The sequence below is a fragment of the Gorilla gorilla genome, chromosome 20 (genome assembly GCF_029281585.2).
Source record: "Gorilla gorilla gorilla isolate KB3781 chromosome 20, NHGRI_mGorGor1-v2.1_pri, whole genome shotgun sequence".
Classification (NCBI taxonomy): Eukaryota; Metazoa; Chordata; class Mammalia; order Primates; family Hominidae; genus Gorilla; species Gorilla gorilla.
In genome coordinates, this window is record NC_073244.2 from 62624674 (window position 1) to 62643521 (window position 18848).

The following is an 18848-nucleotide window of genomic DNA, read 5'->3' on the forward strand; positions in this document are numbered from 1 at the left end:
CCCCGGTCTACACTGCCTGATTTAGATGCCAGTGTGTGAGAACATGATGCTGCTATAGACAGTTTGTACTCAGGAGGGGAACGAACACCAGTCTCAGAAATGCCAACCAGAGCCTAATGTTGTTGAGCAGCTGAACCAACCCTGGGACTGTCTTTGAAAAATTTGATATGCAAACATGCAAAAAAATCTTTCTCTTTCAGTTGGGAAGGTTTTTTTTTTTTTTTTTTTTCAGCCGAAGGTATCATAACAGATACAGCATTATACACCTGGAGCTCCAAGTGACCATCTCATTGCCACTGCAAACACCTACCTGAGAGAGAAGCCAATAGCCAGGCACGGTGGCTCATGCCTGTAATCCCAGCGCTTTGGGAGGCCAAGGCAGGCAGATCACAGGAGGTCAGGAGTTCGAGACCAGCCTGCCAACATGGTGAAACCCCGTCTCTACTAAAAATACAAAAAATTAGCCAGGCGTGGTGGCGAGCGGCTGTAATCCCAGCTACTCAGGAGTCTGAGGCAGGAGAATCGCTTGAAACCGGGAGGTTGCAGTGAGCTGAGATCACACCACTGCACTCCAGCCTGGGCAACAAGAGTGAAACTCCATCCAAAAAAAAAAGAGGAAAGAAGAAGTGAGAGTCCCTTGAACAGCTGGATCTAACCATGCCTGAAGTCCCTCTGTGTTCAATGTGTTCATAGGCTTTCCATGGACAGAAGTCTTTCAATTCTGTTTATGGCTTTGGGTTGAATTTTGTGTTCTGTACTCACAATGATCCTGACTAACACCATTTTTATAAACTGAGGCTCAGAGAGATCATTAAGTTGCCCAGTCATTGAAAGAAACACAAATTTGTCTGCTTGCAGAGCCAGCATGTTCCAATCCAGTTTCCCAGTCTCAGAGAGGACAGGAGGCCCAGGTGGAGTGAGACCCACGGAGTGTGTTTATTCTGGCGTTGATAGCAGCAGCAGTGGGGGGACCGGCCAGACGCAGGGTGTGGCGAACAGAAGGGGTGGACACAGGTGTGTGTGTGTCTGAAAGGACAGAGAGGATTGGCCCATTGACATTCACGGCGAGAACAAGGGTCGGGACACTGAGTCTTGGACAAACAGCAAAGAGACAGAGACAGACAGAGGGTTTTGGGGGGCAGGGGTCCCCCAGACATGCATGGCCCCTCGCCTCGAGGGGGAGCCCCAGGGAAGAAAAGACAGACACAGTGGAGGCTGAATGCCCCCCACCCTGAAAGAAGGAGCTGGGCCGGCCTCCTCTCATCCTCTCGCTTCCAGGGGTAGGAAGCCTAGGGCCAGGGCTGCCCTGCACCAGCAGCTCGGACGTTATGGCTTCAAGGAGATGAATTCACGGTCCGGGCAGGATAGGATGGGGTCCTGAGGGAGCCTGGTCCGATCCCGGGCCTAGGCCAGACCTGCACGATGGAGCAGGAAAGGAGGGGTCAGCAATGGCAGAGAACTGCACCACAACCTCCTGTAGCTCCATCACCACCCAGAGACCCAGGAGTCCCAGGCCCAGCCCCTCCTCCCTCAGACCCAGGAGTCCAGGCCCCAGGCTCTCCTCCCTCAGACCCAGGAGTCCAGGCCCCAGGCTCTCCTCCCTCAGACCCAGGAGTCCAGGCCCCCAGCCCCTCCTCCCGCAGACCCAGGGGTCCAGGCCCCCAGCCCCTCCTCCCTCAGACGCAGGCATCTCCACCCCAGCCCCTTCCCTGTGGCCAGGCTGCTTACCCCTCACTCGGAGTTCTCTTTCTCTGATAGTCCTTTGCTGCCTTTTGTGAAGCTGGTCAAAGTCTTTTCCTACAGGAGAAAGTGCAGAAGGTTCGGGAGTGAGGGACAGAGAGTTGAAACAGATGCTAACCATCAACAGGAGAAGACGTCAATCCTGTTTCATTATTTAGGATGCGCTTTCTTACTTGGCCCTGAAGTGATGGACAGATGGTATTACAATTCCATTCTACAGATGGGGAAATGGAGGCACTAAAAAGAGGAGTCTCTGCAAATGCGAGGAGAGATGAGGCTGTAGGGATGAGTGGGGCAGGTCCTGCATGGTATCAGAGGGGCTGAGACTCTGTCCTGGGGCCACTGGGGAGCCACGGGAGGGCTGTGAGCAAGGAAGGGGAGGCAAAGCTCTGGGTGTAGAAGGATCTTCTGGGGCCACAGGGAGCATGAGGGGCTGAAATTCATGGGCAGTGTCAGGACTCGGCCTAGACTCTGTGCCGCCAGCGTTGCCCAACATGGGCAGTGGCTCACCAGGAAACTCCTGGGAAGGTTTGTGGGATGAATTAATGAATGGATGAATGAGTGAATGACAGGAGGAGGGAGTAGCCTCCATCCTATCCACCTTAGTAGAGTCCCCGTCTTTTCCAATCTCAAATCTGAGTTCTGTGCCCAGGTGTTGGGTCCCTCATGATCACTGGAAAAAAGCCCACAGCAGGGCCAGACTAAATCTGGTGATGTGGTGAAAGTTTCACCCAGTACTAAATGTAAATGTGTGCCCCAAATGCAGCAATCAAGATAAATAATATTTCATGCAATATTGGCCAGGCGTGGTGGCTCACGCCTATAATCCCAGCTCTTTGGGAGCCCAAGGTGGGTGGATCACTTGAGGTCGGAAGTTTGAGACCAACCTGGCCAACATGGCGAAACCCTGTCTCTACAAAAAAAAAAAAAAAATTAGCAGGGTGAGGTGGCACATGCCTGTAGTCCCAGCTACTTGGGAGGCTGAAGCAGGAGAATCACTTGAACTCAGGGAGGGGGAGGTTGCAGTGAGCCAAGATTGCAACACTGCACTCCAGCCTGGGTGACAGAGTGAGACTCTGTCTCAATAATAACAATAATAATAGTAATGCAAGATTTAAAAAAAATCAAAATTAATGCAAAAAAATCAATGATGAAGAAAATATCAAATTTTTAAAAAAGGCCAGTCTCATGCCACATCAGACTGCTATTTCAAAGGAAATGTATGTGCCCTCATATACTTGGTTTTTTTTTTTTTTTTAAGGAGAGGGGTTCTTGCTCCATTGCCCAGGCTGGAGTGTGGTGGTAAGATCATAGCTCACTGCAGTAACAAACTCCTGGGCTCAAGAGATCCTCCTGCCTCAGCCTCCTAAGTAGCTGGGACTACAAGCACACACTACCATGCCTAGCTAATTCCTAAATTATTTTTGTAGAGACAGGCTCTCCCCATGTTGCTCAGGCTAGTCTTAAACTCCCAGGCTCAAGTGATCCACCCACCTTGTCCTCCCAAGGCCTGTGCTGGGATTACAGGCATGAGCCACTGTGCCCTGCCCAAGTTTTTATATATTTTTTTCTAAATTTATTTTTCCTGGAATGCTAAACTAGTTGAAAAATACTGAAAAATGAAGTAAGTGTGTTGAAATTCACAACATTATTTTATATTTAAATCTTTCATATATACCCTAGACAGAATTTGAATAATTTGACTTTCTTGGCTTTTAATGGAGGCAAATCTGCCAATAACACTTTCTAAATCTACTTCTTTGCTCCTCTTGTTTTCTATTGAGAGAATGGCCATGTTTGATTATTTCTCCTGATCAAGTGATAATCTTAAATGACTTTTTTTTTTTTTTGAGACAGAGTCTTGCTCTGTCACCCAGACTGGAGTGCAATGGTGCCACCTCGGCTCACCGCAACCTCTGCCTCCCAGGTTCAAGCGATTCTCCTGCCTCAGCCTCCCAAGTAGCTGGGATTACAGGCGTGTGCCACTACGCCCAGCTAATTTTGTATTTTTAGTAGAGACAGGGTTTCTCCATGTTGGTCAGGCTGGTCTCGAACTCCTGACCTCAGGTGATCCACCCTCCTCGGCCTCCCAAAGTGCTGGGATTACAGGCGTGAGCCACCGCGCCTGGCCCCCTCTATTTTCAACTTAGCCTCATGGGTAACAACAGCAGCGACCACTTACAGAACGTTTAACTCAGCACATCTCACCTCTATCCTAACAGAAGATGCTATCAACAGTCCCATTTCCTAGTGGGTAAATTGAGGCACAGAGCGCTTGGGTAACTGGCTCTAAGCCGCACAGCTAAAGTTGGCACAGCAGGGATTGAAACCTAGGACGCCTGGCTCTGCGACTCATGAACATGCAGGGCGTTCGTTGCATGGATGAAGGGGCCGAGGGAGGGTGCACGGGTGCTTGTCAGGGGTCGGTGTGGGACCCCTACTCACCTCCACTAGCTGATGCCAGTGCTCCACGGGCTTGCGGGGGTTGGCCAGCATCTCTGCCCAGTGCTCGCGGCCGTGCGGGTCGGCAGCGTCGGGGCCCACGCGGCACACGCCGATCACCTCGTTGTGCCCGATGCTGGGGGTTGGGGTCGGTGAGGAGCGTGGAGGGTGGTGGGAGGGCCTGTCCCCACCCCAGCCCTCCTGCCTGACCCCCGCCCGGGCCGCGCCCCTCACCAGTCGTAGTCCACCACGGCGATGCTGAGCCCCACGTTCTCCACGCTCTCGGGGGCCACGTCGAACACCAGCGCCTCATTATACGTGGGGTTCAGTGTGTTCTTCTTGATGGAGGTTTTCCGCTTCTTCAGACGCCGCCCCTCGCTGATCAGGGAGGCCTTCACGTAGGGATCTGGGAACAGCAATGAAGTAAGGAACAGAGACTCCCTCCCTCAGACCTAGGGGTCCAGGACCCCAGGCCCCGAGCCCCTCCTCCCTCAGACCCAGAGGTCCGGGGCCCCAGGCCCCCAGCCCCTCCTTCCTCAGACCCAAGAGTCCAGACCCCAGGTCCTCCTCTCTCAGACCCAGGAGTCCAGGCCCCCGGCCCCTCCTCCCTCAGACCCAGGAGTCCAGGCCCCCAGCCCTCCTCCCTCAGACCCAGGACCCTCACCTGAGAAGCCAGTGAGGTCCATCGCTTTGAGGTTAGAGGCTTTGATGATGGTCACGGTGAGGCGCCCGGCCGTGGGGAGGTAGCAGAGTGAGAAGTTGAGCTCCCCAAGATCTGCTTTTTCCTGCAGTTGGGGAAAAGGTCAGCGATATCTTGCCTCAGCCCCTCTTCAACTCTCCCTGATTTTCTCTCCCGTCGGAGCCTCCTGCTTTCCACCCTGACATCCAGGGCTCAGGCTTCCCATCCACTTAGCAATCTGACTCTTGGGACAAGGCCCAGTAATTCCCTGGCCACAGCTGCCCATGACCATCAAAGCTTATTTGTTCTGCAGGAAAGATTGGAAGAAGCATGAGTGAGGGGAGAGAGAGAGGAGGGGAGAGACAGAGAAGGTGAGAGAGAGAGAAAACACAAAGAGAGATAGACTGAGACAGAAGCCAAAACACTGAGGGATACAGCTGGAAAGACAGACCCACAGGCAAAGTTCTCAAGTCAGAGGGACAGAGGCCCAGAGACAGACACAGAGAGAGACCCAGAGAGAGGGAGACAGAGACCCAGAGAGAGAGGGGGACAGAGGCCCAGAGAGAGAGAGGGGGACAGAGACCCAGAGAGGAGGGCAGAGACCCAGAGAGAGAAAGGGGCAGAGACCCAGAGAGAGAGGGGGACAGAGACCCAGAGACAGAGAGATAGAGACTCAGAGAGAGACAGAAGCCCAGAGACAGGGGGTACAGAGACCCAGAGAGAGAAAGAGAGAGATATAGAGAGAGACTCAGAGAGAGACAGAGGCCCAGAGAGAGAGAGGGACAGAGACAGTGGGTTGGGGGTGCATAAAGACCCAGAAAGAGTGATAGTTACCTAGAATTAGAGTGGAGGGGCAGAGACCAGAGAGTGAGAGGGAAACCTAGACTCAGATACCCTACTCCCTGCACCAAGAGAAAGAGAGAGAGAGAGAGAGAGAGAGAGAGGCTGACTCAGACAGAGTGGGACAAAGACCAAGGAGAAACACACACATAAACCAGCCTGAGAGAGGGCAGGAGATTCATCAACCTCCACCGAAGTTTCCAGGACCGCCCCCAACCCTGACACACAGGCTGGAGCCACGCTGGAGCTAGCTGGGAGCTTTGACCAACCTGGCCTAGCCCTGCAGCCTCCCAACTGTGCCCAGGACTCCCTACTTGCTCCCCTCAGGGAATCTGCCCAGGCTGTCCCTCTGCCAGAACACTCTTCCCTCTATCTCCTCCTTGGCCTTTGAGCCTCCCCTCGTTCCTCAAGCTCCCAGATCCCCCAAAGCCCTGCAGAGGCTCCTCCTGTGCCTCCCCATAACCCTGGCCCCTGACACAAGGCCCGACCATCTAGACCTGGAGCTGCCCAGGGCTGCCTGGGGTCCCCAGGCCCTGCTCCTGAAAAAAACAGTGGTTGAAGAAATGAATGAAGGCTGGGTGCAGTGGCTGATGCCTGTAATCCCAGCACTTTGGGAGGCTGAGGTGGGCGGATAACCTGAGCTCAGGAGTTTGAGACCAGCCTGGCCAACATGGTGAAACCCCGTCTCTACTAAAAATACAAAAATTAGCCGGGCGTGGTGCCGGGAGCCTGTAATCCAAGACACTTGGGTGACTGAAGCATGAGAATCACAATCACTTGAACCCGGGAGGTGGAGGTTGCAGTGAGCTGAGATTGCGCCACTGTACTCCAGCCTGGGTGACAGAGAGAGACTCTGTCTCAAAAAAAAAAAAAAAAAAAAGTGAGAGAGAGAGAATGTATGAATCAATGGAATGAGTGAGGAAAACCTCAAGTGATGATGATGGAGAGAGAAAATGAGAAGGGTGAGCACAAGAATGAGGCCAGCATGGATACAGAGAGAAGGCCCTGGCATGGGGCTGCCATGGGTGATGACTGGGAGTAGGAGCTGGTGGAATACACAGGGGCCCTGGGACCTTGGAACTGGGCGCTTCAATCTCAAAGGCTGGGCTTGGGGGCCAAGCAGGCAGGCTGGGGAGGGCCCCATGAAGAAGCCTACCCAAAGAGCTATAGGCATCCAGCTCAACTGGACATCTGTCATTGAACAGATGGGGAAACTGAGGCTCAGAAAAGGAAAGAATCTTGAGGTCGTCTAGTCCTCTCCTGATATGAAGGCCGCCCTCCCCACAACACACACAGCTACCCCAGATTGGCAGAGAACTGGAATGTTGGATAATCCACAAATTAGGTTGGAGCGGGGGCGCTGTAGAGTTAAGGATCTGAGATTTGGTGGGGCAGAAGGGCTCAGGACACACACACAAGAAGTACCTAAGAATGGGGCTGGGGAGGGATTGGAGGTACAGGGAGAACGAGATACCAGAGGGCAGGGGTCGCAAGGAATAAGGAAGAAGCCATTGGGCCCTATAATCTGGATGCTGGGAGAATTGAGGAGTGTCTGCATATCGGGGATCCCAGGATGGCTGAGGCCTGGGGGATCAAGCTATCAGCATTCGGGCAGGGACCATGAAAAAACAGAGGGTCAGAATATGAAAGAGTTCCAATGTCAGGGGTTGGGAAAATTCAGAAGTTCAGAGATTAGAGAGGGATTGGGGCTTCCAGAAGTCCAGACATTGGAAAGTCAGGAAGTTAGGAAGGTAAGAAGTCTGGGGTGAGAGGGGAGAAGTCATGGGGTTGAGGCAGGAAGGTATCCTATGGCAAAGCGGGTGAGAGGTTGGAAAATCGGATCCAGGCCTGATGCTAACATTTGGCGATGTTGAGGAGAGGAACAGTGTCCATTGTATCATTATCTGTTCTTTTTTTTTTTTTTTTTTGAGATGGAGTTTCGCTCTTGTTGCCTAGGCTGGAGTGCAATGGCATGTTCTCTGCTCACCACAACCTCCACTTCCTGGTTCAAGCGATTCTCCTGCCTCAGCCTCCCGAGTAGCTGGGATTACAGGCATGTGCCACCACGCCCGGCTAATTTTTGTATTTTTAGTAGAGATGGGGTTTCTCCATGTTGGCCAGGCTGGTCTCGAACTCCCAACCTCAAGTGATCTGCCCACCTGGCCTCCCAAAGTGCTGGGATTATAGGCATGAGCCACCGCGCCCGGCCCATTCTCTATTCTTGCCTGTAAGTTTGCAGTCTTCCCCAGTGTGATACATTTTAACAGAAAAATGTGGGGACAAGAAGTGAGGAAGTTATGAACTCTGAGGGCAGGGGGCTTGCAACCCGGGGGGTCTCAGGGCCCTGGGAAGGGGAAGGTCAGGGGAGAGGGCCACTGACCGAGCCGCCCTCCACGATGTCCCTCCAGAGCGGGCGGTCAGGGGGCTGCTCGGCCAGCTCCAGGAGGTTGTCCAGCACCACCTGGCCGATGAGGTCGTGCCGCGAGAAGCGGTCAAAGTCATAGACGCTGAAGTGCAGTTTGCGTTGGGCCAGCTCAGCCAGGGGCACCGAGAATTGAAACGTCTCATTGAAGACGGGGTTCAGGGTCTTCCTGTGCACCTGGTGGTGGTGGGCGACAGGAGACAGACACCGTGCCCATAAGCCCCTCCTCCACAGGATCCAGGAGTCCAGCCCCCAGCCCCTCCTCTCTCAGACCCAGGAGTCCAGGCCCAGCCCCTCCTCCCTCAGACCCAGGAGTCCAGGCCCCCAGCCCCTCCTCCCTCAGACCCGGGAGTCCAGGCCCCCAGCCCCTCCTCCCTCAGACCCGGGAGTCCAGGCCCCCAGCCCCTCCTCCCTCAGACCCAGGAGTCCAGGACAAGCCCCTCCTCCCTCAGACCCAGAAGTCCAGACCCCCAGCGGCTGCTTCCTCAGACCCAGGAGTCCAGGCCCCCAGCCCCTCCTTCCTCAGACCCAGGAGTCCAGAGCCCCAGCTCCTCCTCCCTCAGACCCAGGAGTCCAGAGCCCTAGCTCCCTCTCTGTGGGACCCCGGTGTCCAGCCCGCTGCTCCGGACCTTGGTTTGAAACTTTTTCTTGCGGTCAGGCAGCAGGTAGATCTTGACGTAGGGGTCTGAGAAGCCGTTGGAGTCCTTGGCGGGGAGGTCCAGGGCCTGCAGGATCCTCACCACCAGCTGGTCCGAGCCATAGAGGTACCGCAGGGCGAAGCTGATACGGCCACAGGGTGCCCCTGTGCCTGCCTCTCCAGAGCCTGGGCCCCCACCGCTCCGCCGGCCACCAGGGCCAGTCCCCTGGTACAGCTCTGGCTTAATCTGCCCAATGAGTTTGGCTTTTTCCTCGCCTCCAGGCAGGGGTAAGGGCAGGGCAGGTGGCCGCTCCTCACTGCTGGGGTCCGGCTGGGAGGTCAGAGTCTGCTGGGTGAGGGGTCGGGGCAGGGCTGGGTACCTGTAGGGGGTGGGGGGGAGACCAAGGTGAGGTCAGTGGCTCTGATCTTTGACTGCATGCAGAGACCTGGGAGACTCCTCCCTGCCTTTCCCTCCATCCCCCAACCAGGTGGCCACAAGTCCCCTCCTTTGCTCACTGTGTGAGCTTGAGGAAGCCACTGTGCTCTCTGAGCCTCAGTTTCCCCATTGGTATCTGGGGGCATTCCTTCTCTCCCTCCCTCCCTCCCTTCTTTCCTTCCTTCCTTCTTTCCTTCTTTTTTGAGATGGAGTTTTGCTCTTGTCACCTAGGCTGGAGTGCAAAGGTGTGATCTCGGCCCACTGCAACCTCTGCCTCCCACGTTCAAGCGATTATCCTGCCTCAGCCTCCCGAGTAACTGGGATTACAGGCACGCACCACCATATCCGGCTAACTTTTATATTTTTAGCAGAGATGGGGTTTCACCATGTTGGTCAGGCTGGTCTTAAACTCCTGACCTCAGATGATCTGCCCGCCTCGGCCTCCCAAAGTGCTGGGATTACAGGTGTGAGCCACCACACCCAGCCTCATTCTCCCCATTTCAAAGCTAGCTCCAGCCCAGACCTGTGCATGCACCAGCTTCCAGTAACCTCTTTTGGACCTCAAGCTGGTGACCCAGGATGCTTCTCCATGGACCCCTGGCGCCCCACATAACACAGACCTTCTTTGAACGCTCTTCTGCCCTTCTCTTAATCTCCCTGGCTGTCTCTCCTCTCTATCCCCACTGTCCTGGTCACAGCTCAGGCCTTGTCCTCTCCTGGACTCTCAGCCTCCAGTGTCTCCCTCCAGCCCACTCCCATATGGCCCCAGAGGGTTCCTTCTACACCCAGAGCTGAGCCTGCCCCTCCCTTGCTCACAGCCCTCCCATGGCTCCTCAGTGCCCTCAGGACAAAGTCCCAGACCCTCAGGCGGGCACTCAAAGCCCCATGTGGTCTGGTGTCTATAGTCACATCTCTGAAGTTTTCTTTTTCTTTTCTTTTTTCTTTCTTTTTTTTTTTTTTTGAGATGGAGTCTCACTCTGCTGCCCAGGCTGGAGTACAGTGGTGCAATCTTGGCTCCCAGGTTCAAGAGATTCTCCTGTCTCAGCCTCCCGAGTAGCTGGGATTACAGACACACACAACCATGCCCGGCTATTTTTGTTTGTTTGTTTTTGTATTTTTAGTAGAGATGGGGTTTCACCATATTGGCCAGGCTGGTCTCGAACTCCTGACCTCAAGTGATCTGCCCACCTCAGCCTCCCAAAGTGCTGGGATTACAGGCATGAGCCACTGCGCCCAGCCTGAAGTTTTCCATTTTTCAAACTTATTCTCATGCCTTGGTGACTAAGGCTTGGTGCCCTGGCTGTCCCCTTGGTGTGGGCTGTCCTCACAATGTACTAGGATCTCGTTCTCCTCTTGTCTTTGCCTGGGCCGCTCCTTTCACCTGGAATGCCCAGGTCACAGCCCTGCCTCTTTGCCTTCCCAACTCTCCCTCAGCCTGCGGGTCTCAGCTGAGACATCTCCACCTCCAGGAAGCTCCTAGCCTTCTCCCAGCTGCGGTTCCCTGAGCCGCTTTCCTGTCTCACTAACCTGGCTACACCAGGACAGCCAGTCTGGGGGCCGCCTCCCCTGCGCTGTGAGTGACAGGAGGGCAGAGTCTGGTGTTTTCCTAACACCCCTCTCAGGCCTGGTTTATATCAGTGCTCAATATACATTTACATGTATACTGAGAAATAATGAATGAAGGAACTCCAGGTCCCACTACCAATCCTGGCTTAGGGTGAAAGGGGGTGAACTGCCTTATGCCACAGGGGACTTGGGGATCCAACCTTATTCTCCTCTACTTTCCTGTCCTAAGTCCTGCCCCCAGTCTCCTCCCTCTGGACCCAGGAATTCAGGCCGCCAGTCCCCTACTCCTTCTGGTCCAAGAGGTCTAGACCCCACAGCCCCAACCTCCCTCAGATCCAGGAGTCTAGGGCCCCAGCCTCCTCTTTCCCTAAGATCCAGGAGTCAATACTCCGATTCCCCTCCAAATCCCAAACTCATAAGAGCTATAGATAGGAAAGAGACAGAGAGGAGGAGCAGAAGTTCAGAGTGGACCCCCAACCCAGTATCCTCTCTCACCTGGTAGTGGGTGCCAGGCTTGTGACCTGCTGATGTGACTGGGCACTGGGCAAGCCCCCACCACTGGGGGGCAGCAGGAGCAACCCAGAGCCTGCTCCCCCTTCAGAGGGCAGCTCAGGGGATGTTTGGCTCGGTTTGACCCCAGCGGCCACTGCTGCTGCTGCAGCCTCTGGATACGAGTCCATGTCCAAGTAGGAGGGCTCAGGGGTGTCAGAACCCCCCAGGCTGCCTGGCTCCAGCAGCTCAGCAAAGGGTGGATGGTGGGCGGCATGGGCATGGTGGTGTGGGCCGCCGAGCAGAGGATGGCCACCCAGGCCAGCCCCCAGGTGGTGCCCACCGCCGCCTACCAGGCCTGCCAGCCCGACACCAGGGCCTAGGTCTTTGCGCAGGGGGCCACCGCCCACTGCCGAGCCTCCCTTGTCCCGCCAGGGCACCCAGCACAACTTCCAGGACACGAAGAGAGAGACACCCAGAAGGACAATGCCACAGAATGTCACGATGACCGACAGCAGGCTCACGGAGATGTCTGGAGAGAACGAGGACAGAGGTAGGGGTCAGGATGGGGTCACAGTACATCCTCCCTCTGCTGTCCCCAAAGAGTTAACCCTTCATATTTGCCATGCAATTGTCGATGCAATTGCAAGTGCCAGGCACTTTACATGTATTACTTAATTTATGTTCTACAACTCTACAAGGTTAAGTATTGTATTTTTTTAAAGAGATGGAATCTCTGTTACTCAGGCTGGAGTGCAGTGGCATAATCACAGCTCACTGCACCCTCGAACTCTTGGGCTCAAGCAATCCTCTTACCTCAGCCTCCCAAGAAGCTGGAACTACAGGTATGTGCTATCACCCCTGGCTAACTTTTAAATTTTTCTGTAGAGATGAGGTCTTGCTATGTTGCCCAGGCTGGTCTCGAACTCCTGGCCTCAAGCAATCTTCCCACCTTGGCCTCCCAAAGTGCTGTGATTACAGATGTGGCCACTGTGCCCAGCCCAGTAGTTCTATATGACCATTTTAAAGATGAGGAAACTGAGGCACAGAGAGATCCAGTGATTTGTTTAAGGTTTTACAAGTAATAAATGACAGTTCTGAGATTTGAATCCAGCAGTCTCTCTCCAGATTTTATTCTCTTAATCACTAGACTTTGCTGCCTCTCTATAATAGAACACAACATGTGAGGTAGCACCAAGGTCCTCCAAAATGCTCAGAGATGGTCAAGGAAGCATGGACCCTGCACGACACAGTTAGGCAGGGCAGGGTTTAAATCACGCTTGCTGTGTGGCCTTGGGAACATATCTTAACCACTCTGAACCTTACATTTCCCATTTTCCAAGTAGGAAAAATCAGTTCTTCCCTCTTACAGTAGTTTGAAGGAATGCAGAAGGTAAATCACATGTGGAAGATAATAACAAACATATCTTGAGGGGTGATTACATACCAAATAGCTCAGTACTTTATAGAGATCAGGTTATTTAAGCCTGCCAGGCACTACATGAGGTTGGCAACATATTTATCCCTGTTTTCCACAAAAGAAAACTGAGGTCTGTATACCCGTAGTTATCTGCTCAAAGTCCATAGCTTGTAGGTGGTAGAGTCAGGATTTAAGTCTGGGAAGCCTGGCTTCAGAGCCCATGGTCTTTACCATGATGCTATCACACCTCAACGCTTCCCAATAAATGGTAGTTCAAATGTGAATTTTTATTAGAATAATAAATCCTATTGCTGCCACTATGTGCGTCCAACACCATCAACAAGATAGCTAACACATTCTGAATGCCACATATGTGCTTATATGCCTTGCAGAGAAACCCGAGTACAGAATTGTTCTTACAATCAAAGGTTTTAGGCTTCTTCAGTAATTGGTACCAGGAGTGGGGTTTTCCAGAAATGACCTTCAAGGAATGGGAATTTGTTTTGAAATGGACTTCTGGGTGTTGACAAAGTGAAAGACAGGGAAAATCCCTACTCCTGACAGACAGTGGGTTATGGTGGGGAAGCAGGTAGCTAGGCCATTGCCGGCAAGGACAGCTGAGTGGAACGGCTGTGTCCAGTTATATTAGGGGACACACAGCAGGAAGGGGTTGCCTTCTGGTCCTGTACTGCTTAGTGAAGCTATAGTGGTGTGTGACATTAATCCTTATGACATTATATAACTTTGGAATGACTTATCCCATTTTACAGATGAGAAAACAGGCTCTGAGAGAGAGGAAGTGGCCCTGCAGGGACATATACCAGGCACTGGCAGAAGAACTCTGGGTTTCCTTCCCCCTCCCTCTTGGGGTGCTTTTTTTTTTTTTTTTTTTTAGGCAGAGTCTTGCTCTGTCATCCAGGCTGGAGTGCAGTGGCATGATCTCTGTTCACTGCAGCCTCCACCTCCCAGGTTCAAGCACTTCCTGTGCCTGAGCCTCCTGAGTAGCTGGAACAACAAGTGGGCACCAGCACACCTGGCTAATTTTTGTATTTTTGGAATAGACGGAGTTTTGTTATGTTGGCCAGGCTGGTCTTGAACTCCTGGCCTCAGATCCATCCACCTCGGCTTCCCAAAGTACTGGGATCACAGGCATGCACCACCATGCCTGGCCAGAGTGCTCCTTTTTTTTTTTTTTTTTGAGACGGAGTCTCGCTGTGTCACCCAGGCTGGAGTGCAGTGATGCGATCTCTGTGGAGTGCAGTGGTGTGATCTTGGCTCACTGCAAGCTCCGCCTCCTGGGTTGATGCCGTTCTCCTGCCTCAGCCTCCCAAGTAGCTGGGACTACAGGCGCCTGCCACCATGCCCAGCTAATTTTTTGTTTTTGTATTTTTAGTAGAGATAGGGTTTTACCATGGATGGTCTCGATCTCCTGACCTTGTGATCCGCCCACCTCAGCCTCCCAAAGTGCTGGGATTACAGGTGTGAGCCACCGCACCTGGCCCAGAGTGCTCCCTTTTAAGTGACCAACACTCACTGAGCATTCTGGGTGGCCTGTTAGAAACCAGAGGCAAGGACTTTACGAGCCTCCTGAACACAGGTTGAGTTGAGAAAACAGGGTCATTGTGGAGAAAAATTAAACAGATGCTTTCCCCTACCGCCAGCCTGATTCAGACCCTGTCCAACTCAAAACATGAATCCCACAAACCCTGACAGATTCCCCATTCCTGTCTGCACAGACTGGGGAGCTATTTGGGCGTGGAGAGGTGGTGTAGTTGCACAGTAGAAGATTCACCTTGCCCAGAGAAAGGTTTGGCCCTTGATCAGCTCCCGGGAGGGAACCTCTAAGCCCATGGAATGTCCTGCCTGATTAGAGTGTCTTTGTTTACCTGGGGCCTTGGATCATGTGGCATAGTCTATGCTAACACTGTGATATATGCTGGAGGCCTCTAGCTCAGCCTCTGGAGGAGCTGGAGACTAAAGTCAGCCACACCAGCAATCAGTCACGTATATGAGACTGACCCCCAATAAAAACCCTGCCCACCAAGGCTCAGGTGAGCTTCCCTGGTTCGTAATAGATTGTGCATGCTGTCACACGTTGTTGCTGGGAAAATTAAGCACTGTCCATGTGACTCCACTGGGAGAGGATGACTGGAAGCTCACACCTGGTCTGTCCTGGACTCTGCCCTGGGTGCCTCTTCCCTTTGCTGACTTCAGTCTGTAACCTTTCACTGTCATAAACCATAACCATGAGTATAACAGTTTCCGGCCAGGCATGGTGGCTCATGCCTGTAATCCCAGCACTTTGGGAGGCTGGGGCGGGTGGATCACTTGAGGTCAGGAGTTCGAGACCAGCCTGGCGAACAGGATGAAACCCTGTCTGTACTGAAAATACAAAACATTAACTGGGCATGGTGGCAGACGCCTGTAATCCCAGCTACTCTGGAGGCTGAGGCAGGAGAATCACTTGAATCTGGGAGGTGGAGGATGCAGTGAGCCGAGATCCCACCATTAATTACACTCCAGCCTGGGCAACAAGAGTGAAACTCCATCTCAAAAACAAACAGACAGACAAACAAAAACAGTTTCCTGAGTTCTGTGAGTCAATGATTCTAGCAAATCATTGAACCTGAGGGTGGTCATGGGCACCCCTAGACTACAGTGCTGTACTAGACTATGCAGGATTCAGTTCTGCCTCTGCTACCATTGAGCCTCTGGGCAAGCAACTGCTGCTCTCTCGGCCTTATCCCTCATGACTGTCACCTGGACATCCTGCACATGAGGTGCCAGGCCCTGCCCTGGTGCTCAGCAAGTGTGACTGTGGTTGTAATCACCCAGCACATGCTTCCTCTGGTCACCGTTTCCTCATCCGGACAATGGCACTCACAATGTTTCCTCATTCCCAGAACCCTGCTGCTTTCTAGCTGTGTGACCTTGGACAGGTCACTTCACCCTTCTCAGCCTCAGTTTCCTCTGTTGAAAATGGGGATTATATGTTCCACAAAGGGTCACTGTGAGTAATCATTGAGATGTGCAGAGGACCTCGCATGCTGCCTGGACCACAGTTGGTGCTCAGTAAGTGAATCCCAGCATTGTTCTAAGTGCTTCCTAGGTGTTACATCATTTAAGTCTTTCATCTGCTCTATGAAGCATCCCTTTTATTATCCCCATTTTCCAGATGAGGAGACTGAGTCCCAGAAGAAGAGTCACTTACCTACAGCCATGCAGTTATTAATAAAGTGAGGGAGATGGGACTTGAACCCAAACAAGTCAGTCTGACTCAAGAGCCTGACATTTGCACAAGATGCACAGAGATATCTGAAGGGGGCATTTGGTGGTGGTAGTCGGAGGGAGGCCCACAGGGCAAAACTCAAAAAGCAGACCACACAGCTCCTTCTCCTTGGATCAGAGATTTGGGAGAAGGGCAGCAGCAGGCAGGATGGGGGCAAGACTCTATGAGGGACTGACCCCACAAGCAATGGAAAGCTGAGCAGTTCTGCTCCGAGTCTCCTAGCCATAGTGCAAGCAGGGGGCTGGCCAAGACAGGCAGGGGTGCTGACCTGCATCTGGACCCCGGGGATAGCCTCGGATTCGGTCACTGAACTCCTGGCACCTGTCGTTGGTGTCAGCATCTCGGACCCGCGCACAGAGGTCCGAGACCAGGATGAGTGCCCGCCGGCAGAGGTCATCCTCGTAGTCTCCTGACATGGTGGCCGTCTGGTCCTGTGCGTGGGAGGGATGGGGCAAGGGTGCAGATGGGAAACAGAATGGGAGTGCAGGGTGGGCAGGTGTGGAGATAAGGGTGGAAAGAGACACCGAGCAAAGGAAGGATGGGCAAAGGGGACAGAGATTAGGGGCAGATGGATTAGGGATGGAGATTCGAGGAAGAAGGACAAGGTGACAGGTATTAGAGAGGGATGGACAAGGAAAAGGAATTAGGAGTGGACAGACAAGAGGGCAGAAATTAGGGATGGAGATAGTAGCAGGGACTGGGTAAGTCAAGGGGACAGAGATGGGCATGAGTGGAGTAGAGGACAGAGAACAGGGACAAATGAACAAGGAGGAAGGTATGGAGAAGGGCAGTGAAGGGGCTAAGAATGAGGATGCACAAATAAAGGGATGGACAGATGAGGAAACAAAGATTAGGGCTGCACAGATGAAGGAACAGAAGTTAGGGATGAGCAGACAAGGTACCAGCCATTCATCATTCATTCATTCAACAAACATCCATCCAGCACCAACTACACCCTACGTGCTGTGCTGGTTGCTGCGAATCCAGCAGAGAACAAGGTCCTGGAGTTCCCTGACCTCCTGGTGTCACAATCCAACGAGAGGAGACATAGAGTAAACAAGCAAACAAAAACACATACACAAACCGGTCACTCTCAGACTGCCTGTGAGAAACGCTCCACAGGACACAGCTGGAGGATGTGTCACAGAGGAACTCAGAGGGGGGCGGTCAGGGAAGGCTCTCCCAAACCTGAAGGATGACACGGAGCCAGCCACAGGCGGGGGGCGGTGGCGCCAGGGTGGGAAAAGCATTTTAAAGAAAAGCATTTTAGACAGCAGGAGCAGGATGACAGGGGCTTAGGGTAGGAAAGCAGTTGGAGGGTCCAGGGACCAAGGAGGCCAGACTGGGGTAGACGCGGGGAGGGCCAGGAGAGAAGGATGGATGTGGGTAGAGAGATTGGAGGTGGATAGGTATGGTGGGAGCTGGGGGTGGAGAGGTGGAGATGCAGAGATGGGGACCAAGTTGAGGGAGGGAGAGATACAGGGAGGGGAGACAGAGATAATGTGAAGGGCAGACTGAGGCTCTGAAGAGATGGAGAGGTGAACAGGCAGGCAGAAGGAAAGTCAAGGATTGAGACTTGGGATGGACAGTGACAAGGAATGAACCGAGATGTAATTAATTCACGGGGGCTTGAGAGACGAGAGGTCGAGAGACGGTGAAGAGGGGCAGGCAGGAGTGTGGGCAGAAATATCTTTGAAAGAGAAATGGTCGAATGGGAGGAGGGATGGGTGGGCAAGGACAGCAGATGATGGCTAGAGATCGCAGATAGACAAAAGGAGAGAGGAGGGCTGGGCAGACAAACATGGGTTCATAAGGGAAGGTTCAATGAGCACATAAATGAGAGGAGGCTAGGAAGGAGAGGTGGATGTGGGGAGAGGGGGAATTAGTGACACATGGCTCGGAGCCAGGCATCAAGATGGGTTGAAGGGGATGCAGGGGAATTAGGAACAGACAGACCAGGGCTCACAGATGGACAGGTGTCGTGGGGGTGCTGCAGAAGGCCAGGACTCCAAGACAGGCATGGTCACACTCACCTGCGCTTATCTCTGCCGTGTCCTGGGTGGCAGCCGAGGCGGCGGCGGGCGGCAGCCCATGGGGTAAAGGGCGGACAAGGGGCTGTGGACCAGTTCCCACGCGCCGGGTAATGAGAGGGAATGTCTGATCTAGGGGCTGAGGCCGGGAGAAAAAGCTCAGCTTAACAGTCACATCTTGCCCTACTCGAGCCAGCTGCCCGACCCCAGGCGACCCACTGGGAGCCCGGCCACCCCCTCCCACCTCCGGGCCCCCAGCTCCCGTTGAGGGCTTAGAGACTACAATTCCCGGCAGGTCTCGCGCTCGCGCTGCTGCGACTTCATAGACCCGGCGCTGCAGGGTCTGCTGGGAGTTGAAGTCCTTAATGCCTCCGGGCTGCAGAGAGGATGGGGTTTTTTTTTTTGTTTTTTTTTTTTAAGGTTTGTGGGGGTTAAGATGCTGGGGTCCCAAGACGCTGCAGGGGAGGGGAACGATGTCCGGGACTTCGAAAAGCCACGGAGCCCTAAGTCCTCAGCGGCCACGGAATGAGGAAACGATCCCCCCGCGCTGGGGATCGGTGGCGAGGGGTGGGATACACCCAGGTGTTTCGGGACCCCCTTCCAGGGCCACGTGCCCCTCCCCCGGGGTGGCCAGAGAGCGCTGCAGCGCTCCCACTCTCCGGCCCGAGATCCACGCGCCTCTGCATCTACCCCGCCCCCATGCGCCGGGGCCGACCCCGGGATTTGACTGGGGCTGGGGCTGTGGCAGGAGGAGGGGGAGGAGCGGACTCACCCGGAGCCACCGCTGCCGCCGCCGCCGCCGCCGCCGCAGCCCCGCGCGCCCGCCGCGGTGCCGGCTCGGCTCCTCCCCTCGCCACT

The 18848-nt window shown here is 53.8% G+C and overlaps 1 protein-coding gene across 7 annotated transcripts; it reads right to left on the reverse strand.

The window, feature by feature from the left end:
• Window positions 1–912: 912 nt before the first annotated feature.
• On the reverse strand, window positions 913–18848 carry SYT3 (synaptotagmin 3). Of its 7 annotated transcripts, none has more exons than XM_019016629.3 (11): window positions 18763–18848; window positions 17994–18129; window positions 16229–16391; window positions 11258–11783; window positions 8753–9140; window positions 8082–8300; window positions 4847–4967; window positions 4417–4588; window positions 4186–4318; window positions 1729–1797; window positions 913–1415 (listed from the first exon to the last, which is right to left on the reverse strand). In XM_019016629.3, exons 3-10 carry the CDS (start codon window positions 16374–16376, stop codon window positions 1732–1734), a joined length of 1773 nt encoding a protein of 590 aa, XP_018872174.2. In that variant the 5' UTR covers window positions 16377–16391; window positions 17994–18129; window positions 18763–18848; the 3' UTR covers window positions 913–1415; window positions 1729–1731. The 7 variants fall into 7 exon arrangements, with proteins under 7 accessions (XP_018872174.2, XP_018872173.2, XP_018872171.2 ...); XM_019016628.3 differs by having other exon boundaries at window positions 16229–16759; XM_019016626.3 differs by having other exon boundaries at window positions 16229–17807; window positions 18763–18838.